This window comes from Passer montanus, unplaced genomic scaffold (genome assembly GCF_014805655.1).
Source record: "Passer montanus isolate IOZ18808 unplaced genomic scaffold, ASM1480565v1 scaffold330, whole genome shotgun sequence".
NCBI lineage: Eukaryota > Metazoa > Chordata > Aves > Passeriformes > Passeridae > Passer > Passer montanus.
Window position 1 is genome coordinate 32,764 of NW_024368042.1, and position 7,906 is coordinate 40,669.

Here is a 7,906-nt window from a genome sequence, read left to right on the forward strand (position 1 = left end):
GTCACCCCCCTCCCGTTTTGTCACCCCCCCTTGTGTCCCTCCCTGTCACTGTCACCCCCCCCCCCTGGTTCTTGTCCCTCCCGGGGTGTCATTGTCACTGTCACCCCCTCATCCGTGACCCCCCGCTTGTCACCTCCCGCTGTCCCCCCCATTTCCCCGTCCCGGGGGAGGTGACAGGGGACAGCGCCCCTCCCCCGGGGTGACACGGAGGGGGCACTGCCACCGCTCGGGGTGACACGGGGGACGCTGTAGCCGCCTCGGTGACCCCACAGTGCCACCCCGGGGGGGCTGGTGGCTCTGGGGACACTCTGGGGGGGAAGGGGGCAGCAAGGGGACACCTGGCCGTGTGGCTGTGGCCACAGGGGGTGGCCTCTGGTCAGCTGTGGTGGCCCTCACTGGTGGCTGGTCACAGTGGCCACTGTCCCATGGTGGTCACCAGTGTCCCATGGTGGTCACCACTGTCCCATGGTGGTGGCCAGTGTCTGGTCAGGATGGCCACTGTCCCATCCCAGTGTCCCATCCTGCTCCTGTCCCCATGTCCCAGTTCCTGTCCCCATCCCTGACCCCCTGTGACCCCATGTCCTTTGTCCCATCCCTGTGTCCCTGTCCTGTCCCTGTGTCCCTGTCCCCATCCCTTGCCCCTGTCCCCATCCCCGTGTCCCTGTCCTTTCCCTGTCCTGACCCTGTCCCCATGTCCCTGTCCTGTCCCCATGTCCCTGTCCCCATCCCTGGGTCTCTGTCCCTGTCTCCCAACATCCCTGACCCTCCTGTGCCTCGCCCCGATGTCCCTTGTGTCCCAAAGTCCCCGTGTCCTGCTGTTCCTGACCCCGCTGTCCCTGTGTCCCTATGTCTCTGTCCCCATGTCCCTGTGTCCCTGCTGTCCCCGTGTCCCTGACCCTCCTGTCCCTGTGTCCCTCTGTCCCTGCTGTCCCCATGTCCCTGCTGTCCCCGTGTCCCTGACCCTCCTGTCCCTGTGTCCCCATGTCCCTGCTGTCCCCATGTCCCTGACCCTGCTCTGCCGGTGTTCCCGTGTTCCCGTGTCCCTGACCCCACTGTCCACTGTCCCCGTGTCACTGTATCCCCACTGTCCCCATGTCCCTGTCCCTGTGTCCCTGACCCCACTGTCCCCGTGTCCGTGTCCCCATGTCCCTGTCCCCGTGTCCCTGACCACGCTGTCCCCATGTCCCCATGTCCCTGACCCCACTGTCCCCATGTCCCTGTCCCCATGTCCCCATGTCCCTGCTGTCCCCGTGTCCCTGACCCCACTGTACCCATGTTCCTGACCACGCTGTCCCCGTGTCCCTGCTGTCCCCATGTCCCCGTGTCCCTGCTGTCCCCATGTCCCCGTGTCCCTGTCCCCATTGTCCCCGTGTCCCTGACCGCGCTGTCCCCATGTCGTCCCCATGTCCCCATGTCCCTGCTGTCCCCGTGTCCCTGACCCCACTGTACCCATGTTCCTGACCACGCTGTCCCCGTGTCCCTGCTGTCCCCATGTCCCCGTGTCCCTGCCCGCGCTGTCCCCATGTCCCCGTGTCCCTGACCCCACTGTCCCCATGTCCCTGTCCCCATGTCCCCGCTGTCCCCATGTCCCCTTGTCCCTGTCCCCATGTCCCTGACCACGCTGTCCCCATGTCCCTGCTGTCCCTGCTGTCCCTGCTGTCCCCGTGTCCCTGACCGCGCTGTCCCCATGTCCCCGTGTCCCTGACCGCGCTGTCCCCGCAGGGCTCTGAAGGCCGTGAGGCTGCTCCGCTCCCGCCCCGCTGATGCCCGAGGGAGCCGAGCCATGCAGGGGGGTGTCCCTCCTGTCCCTGCTGTCCCCATGTCCCTGCTGTCCCCATGTCCCCGTCCCCATGTCCCTGTGTCCCTCATGTCCCTGTGTCCCTCCTGTCCCTGCTGTCCCCATGTCCCTGCTGTCCCCATGTCCCCGTCCCCATGTCCCTGTGTCCCTCATGTCCCTGTGTCCCTCCTGTCCCTGCTGTCCCCATGTCCCTGCTGTCCCCATGTCCCCGTCCCCATGTCCCTGTGTCCCTCATGTCCCTGTGTCCCTCCTGTCCCTGCTGTCCCCATGTCCCTGCTGTCCCCATGTCCCCGTCCCCATGTCCCTGTGTCCCTCATGTCCCTGTGTCCCTCCTGTCCCTGCTGTCCCCATGTCCCTGCTGTCCCCATGTCCCCGTCCCCATGTCCCTGTGTCCCTCATGTCCCTGTGTCCCTCCTGTCCCTGCTGTCCCCATGTCCCTGCTGTCCCCATGTCCCCGTCCCCATGTCCCTGTGTCCCTCATGTCCCTGTGTCCCTCCTGTCCCTGCTGTCCCCATGTCCCTGCTGTCCCCATGTCCCCGTCCCCATGTCCCTGTGTCCCTCATGTCCCTGTGTCCCTCCTGTCCCTGCTGTCCCCATGTCCCTGCTGTCCCCATGTCCCCGTCCCCATGTCCCTGTGTCCCTCATGTCCCTGTGTCCCTCCTGTCCCTGCTGTCCCCATGTCCCTGCTGTCCCCATGTCCCCGTCCCCATGTCCCTGTGTCCCTCATGTCCCTGTGTCCCTCCTGTCCCTGCTGTCCCCATGTCCCTGACCCTGCTGTGCCGGTGTCCCCGTGTCCCTGTCCCTGCTGTTCCCATGTCCCTGCTGTCCCCGTGTCCCTGACCCCACTGTCCCCGTGTCACTGTATCCCCACTGTCCCCATGTCCCTGTCCCTGTGTCCCTGACCCCACTGTCCCCGTGTCCGTGTCCCCATGTCCCTGACCGCGCTGTCTCCATATCCCCATGTCCCTGCTGTCCCCATGTCCCCGTGTCCCTGACCCCACTGTCCCCATGTCCCTGTCCCCATGTCCCCGCTGTCCCCATGTCCCCTTGTCCCTGTCCCCATGTCCCTGACCACGCTGTCCCCATGTCCCTGCTGTCCCTGCTGTCCCTGCTGTCCCCGTGTCCCTGACCGCGCTGTCCCCATGTCCCCGTGTCCCTGACCGCGCTGTCCCCGCAGGGCTCTGAAGGCCGTGAGGCTGCTCCGCTCCCGCCCCGCTGATGCCCGAGGGAGCCGAGCCATGAAGGGGTGAGTGGGACCCCAAAACCCACCTGGGACCCCAAAACCTGCTCTGGGACCCCAAAACCTGCTCTGGGACCCCAAAACCCACCTGGGACCCCAAAACCTGCTCTGGGACCCCAAAACCCACCTGGGACCCCAAAACCTGCTCTGGGAACCCCCCAAGATGACCTGGGACCCCCCCAAAATGGCTCCAGGACCCCCCAAATCTGACCCAGGACCCCAAAACTTTGACCTTTGACTCCCCCAGACTGCCCCAGGATCTCCAGATCTCATCTGGGACCCCCCAAAAACTGCCTGAAGATTCCCCCCAAATCTGATCTGGGACCCCAAGACCCCCAGAAGTGCCCCATGGGTGGGACACACGAGGGGTGGGCGATTTGGGGGATCCCAGATTTGGGGTTTGGGTGTTTTGGGGGCTCAGGGACCCCCCCTCACTGTTTTGTTCCCCCCCCCAGGCAGCAAAAAGCAGCTGAGACCGAGGAGGGGACGGTGCAGATCCAGGAAGGTGAGGGGGGACCCCAACATTGGTGTCTGGGGGGGATTTGGGGAGGTTTTGGGGTCTTTGGGGGGGATTTGGGGAGGTTTTGTGCCCCCCCCAAGGGGGTTTTTGCAGTTTTTTGGGGGGGATTTGGGGAGGTTTTGGGGTCTTTGGGGGGGATTTGGGGAGGTTTTGTGCCCCCCCCAATCCTATGTCACTCCCCACCCCAGTTTGGGGTGCCCCTCATCCCGTGCCCCCTCCCCAATTTAGGGTGTGTGCTCCCCAGTTTAGGTGCCCCCTCCCCAGTTTGGATGCCCCCTCCCCAATTTAGGGTTCCTCCTCCCCAGTTTGGGGTTTCCCCTCCCCAGTTTGGGGTTCCTCCTCCAGTTTAGGGTTTCCCCTTGCAGTTTGGGTGCCCCCTCCCAAGTTTGGGTGCACCCTCCCCAGTCTGGGTGTCCCCCCCAGTCTGGGTGTCCCCAATGCCGTGTCCCCAATGCCGTGTCCCCCAGTCTGGGTGTCCCCAGTCCTGTGCCCCCTCCCCATTTTGGGTGCCCCCTCCCCAGTCTGGGTGTCCCCAGTGCCGTGTCCCCAGTCTGGGTGTCCCCAGTCCCGTGTCCCCCAGTCTGGGTGTCCCCAGTGCCGTGTCCCCAGTGCCGTGCCCCCTCCCCAGTCTGGGTGTCCCCAATGCCATGTCCCCCCAGTCTGGGTGTCCCCAATGCCATGCCCCCAGTCTGGGTGTCCCCAGTCCCGTGTCCCCCCAGTTTGGTGCCCCCTCCCCAGTCTGGGTGTCCCCAGTCTGGGTGTCCCCAGTCCCTTGCCCCCCAGTCTGGGTGTCCCCCCAGTCTGGGTGTCCCCAGTCCCGTGCCCCCCAGTCTGGGTGTCCCCTCCCCAGTCCCGTGCCCCCCCAGTCTGGGTGTCCCCAATCCCGTGTCCCCCAGTCCTGTGTCCCCAATCCCGTGTCCCCCCAGTTTGGTGCCCCCTCCCCAGTCTGGGTGTCCCCAATGCCGTGCCCCCAGTCTGGGTGTCCCCAGTCCCCTCTCCCCCAGTCTGGGTGTCCCCAGTCCCGTGCCCCCCAGTCTGGGTGTCCCCAATGCCGTGCCCCCCAGTCTGGGTGTCCCCAATGCTGTACCCCCCAGTCTGGGTGTCCCCAATCCCATATCCCCCAGTCTGGGTGTCCCCAGTCCCGTGCCCCCCAGTCTGGGTGTCCCCAATGCCGTGTCCCCCCAGGCTCGGTGGCCACGGGCGAGGACCCCACGAGCGTGGCCATCGCCAGCATCCAATCGGCCGCCACCTTCCCCGACCCCGGCGTCAAGTATGTGTTCAGGACCGAGGGCGGCGGCACGCAGGTACCGACCTGGCACACCTGGGGGCACCTGGGGGGGCTTGGGGGCACCTGGGCACACCTGGGATACACCTGGGGGCACCTGAGACACACCTGGGGGCACCTGGGATTCACCTGGAGTACACCTGGAGGGGCTTGGTTACACCTGGAGTACACCTGGGCACACCTGGGATACACCTGGGGGCACCTGGGCACACCTGAGATACACATGGGGGTACCTGAGGGTACATGGGCACACCTGGAGTACACCTGGGGTGGCTTGAATACACCTGGGATACACCTGGAGTATTCCTGGGCACACCTGGGGACACCTGGGATATACCTGGAGTACACCTCGGGTGGCTTCGATACACCTGGGATACACCTGGAGTACACCTGGGCACACCTGGATACACCTGGGGGATGTTGGATACACCAGGATACACCTTGGGGGCTTGGATATACCTGGGGAGGCACCTGAGATACCCCTGGGCACACCTGGGAACACCTGGGATACACCTGGGCACACCTGGGAGGTACCTGGGGATTGGGGGGGCTTTGGTTGCACACCAAGAGCAGCTGTGACACACCTGGGGACACCTGGGGGACACTGTGGGGTGGCTCTGGAGAGGTCTCTGTGTCACACCTGTGTGAGGTGTCCCACCTGTGCCAGGTGATGTACTGGGTGATCCAGGTGGTGACACAAGGGGTTGGGGTCACTGTCACACCTGTGTCCCACCTGTGCCAGGTGATGTACCGGGTGACCAGGTGGTGACACGGGGGGTTGGGGTCACTGTCACACCTGTGTGAGTGTGTCACCTGTGCCAGGTGATGTACCGGGTGACCAGGTGGTGACACGGGGGGTTGGGGTCACTGTCACACCTGTGTGAGTGTGTCACCTGTGCCAGGTGATGTACCGGGTGACCAGGTGGTGACACGGGGGGTTGGGGTCACTGTCACACCTGTGTCCCACCTGTGCCAGGTGATGTACCGGGTGATCAGGTGGTGACACAGGGTGGCTCTGGGGGTCTCTGTGTCACACCTGTGTCCCACCTGTGCCAGGTGATGTACCGGGTGATCAGGTGGCTGACGGGCAGCTGGACGCGCAGACCGAGGGCACCAGCGCCATCAGCGGCTACCCGGCCACACAGTCCATGACACAGGTGCGTCACCTGGCCACGCCCACTGCCACACCCACTGTCCCCATCCCGCCTGTGCCTTGCCCAGGCCGTGGCACAGGTGTGTTGTGGTGCCACGCCCACTGCCACACCCACTGTGGCACCTGTCCCCTGCCCAGGCCATGACACAGGTGTGTTGTGCTGCCACGCCCACTGCCACACCCCCCTGTGACACCTGTCCCCTGTCCAGGCCATGACACAGGTGTGTCACCTGGCCACGCCCACTGCCACACCCCATCCCCATCCCACTTGTGCCTTGCCCAGGCCATGACACAGGTGTGTTGTGGTGCCACGCCCACTGCCACACCCACTGTGGCACCTGTGCCTTGCCCAGGCCATGACACAGGTGTGTCACCTGGCCACGCCCACTGCCACACCCCATTGCCACGCCCTGGGCCTCACCTGTGCCCCACCCAGTCCATGGCCCAGGTGTGTCGTGGGGTAGGGTGACACCTGTGTCCTGTCCCACCTGTGTCCCACGTGTGTTTCTCTCACCTGTCCCACCTGTCCTACCTGTCCTATCTGTCCCACACCTGTCCCTCACCTGTTCCCCCATCTCACCTGTCCCTCACCTGTCCTTCACCTGTGTTCCTCACCTGTGTCCCTCCCCTGTCCCTGTCCCTCACCCGTTCCCCCATCTCATCTGTCCCTCACCTGTGTCCCTCCCCTGTCCCTGTCCCTGTCCCTCACCCGCTCCCCCGTCTCATCTGTCCCTCACCTGTGTCCCTCACCTGTTCCCCTGTCCCTGTCCCCTGTCCCCCATCGCTGTCCCCTCTCGCTGTCCCCTCTATCTGTCCCCATTGCCATCCCTGTCCCCATCCCTGTCCCCTGTCCCCCATCTCTGTTCCTTGTCCCCCATCCCTGTCCCATCCCCGTCCCTGTCCCTTTGGGGGGCACCTGGATGGGATTGGGGGCACCTGGATGGGTCTGGGGGCACCTGGATTGGGTTGGGATTCACCTGTCCCAGTTTGGGCTCACCTGGGTTGGGTTTGGGGTCACCTGGGCCAGTTTGGGGGCACCTGGGGTGGGTTTGGGCTCACCTGGGCTGCTCTGGGGGTGTCTGGGGTTGGTTTGGGGTCACCTAGGCTGGTTTGGGGGCACCTGGGATGGGTTGGGACTCACCTGGATGGGTTTGGGGTCACCTGAACTGAATTGGGGCTCACCTGGGCCAGTTTGGAGTCACCTGAGTTGGGTTGGGACTCACATGGGTGGATGCATTTGGGGTCTCACCTATGGGTTTTTGCATCTCACCTGTGGGGTTGGGCTCTCACCTGTGGGGTTGGTCTCTCACCTGTGGGGCTGGGCTCTCACCTGTGGGTTTTGGGCTCTCACCTGTGGGTTTTGGGCTCTCCCCTGTGGGTGCTGGGCTCTCACCTGTGGGTTTTGGGCTCTCCCCTGTGGGTGTTGGGCTCTCACCTGTGGGGCTGGGCTCTCACCTGTGGCTCTGGGCTCTCACCTGTGGGGCTGGGCTCTCACCTGTGGCTCTGGGCTCCAGGGCAGTTTTTCGTGATGATGTCACCACAGGAGGTGCTCCCGGGGGGGGCCCAGCGCTCCATCGCCCCCCGCGCACACCCCTACTCCCCGTGAGTACCTGGGCACACCTGGGCACACCTGGGAATTTGGGGATCTGGGATTTGGGGATCTGGGATGTGGGATGTGGGATCTGGGATGTGGGATTTACGGTCTGAATCTGGGACCTGGGATTTGGGATTTGGGATTTTGGATCTGGGATTTGGGATCCGGATCTGGGATTGGGATCCGGATCTGGGATTGGGATCCGGATCTGGGATTGGGATCCGGATCTGGGATTGGGATCTGGGATCTGGGATTTGGGATAAAAAAAAAAAAACGAAGGAAAAAGAAATAAAAATAGGGATTTGGTTTTTTTTAG

General features: G+C 64.2%; 1 protein-coding gene across 1 annotated transcript; it reads left to right on the plus strand.

Moving 5' to 3' along the window:
* Positions 1–2,958: 2,958 nt before the first annotated feature.
* LOC120505222 (upstream stimulatory factor 1-like) lies at positions 2,959–7,602 on the plus strand. The gene is made up of 6 exons (XM_039715536.1): positions 2,959–3,044; positions 3,494–3,543; positions 4,744–4,862; positions 5,511–5,531; positions 5,920–6,000; positions 7,540–7,602. Exons 1-6 carry the CDS (start codon positions 3,037–3,039, stop codon positions 7,600–7,602), a joined length of 342 nt encoding a protein of 113 aa, XP_039571470.1. The 5' UTR covers positions 2,959–3,036.
* Positions 7,603–7,906: the final 304 nt, after the last annotated feature.

Coding starts and splice junctions, on each gene's coding strand:
- LOC120505222 (XM_039715536.1), top strand. Junction 3,544..4,743: donor GACGGTGCAGATCCAGGAAG/GTGAGGGGGGAC, acceptor GTGTCCCCCCAG/GCTCGGTGGCCACGGGCGAG. Junction 4,863..5,510: donor CCGAGGGCGGCGGCACGCAG/GTACCGACCTGG, acceptor CACCTGTGCCAG/GTGATGTACTGGGTGATCCA.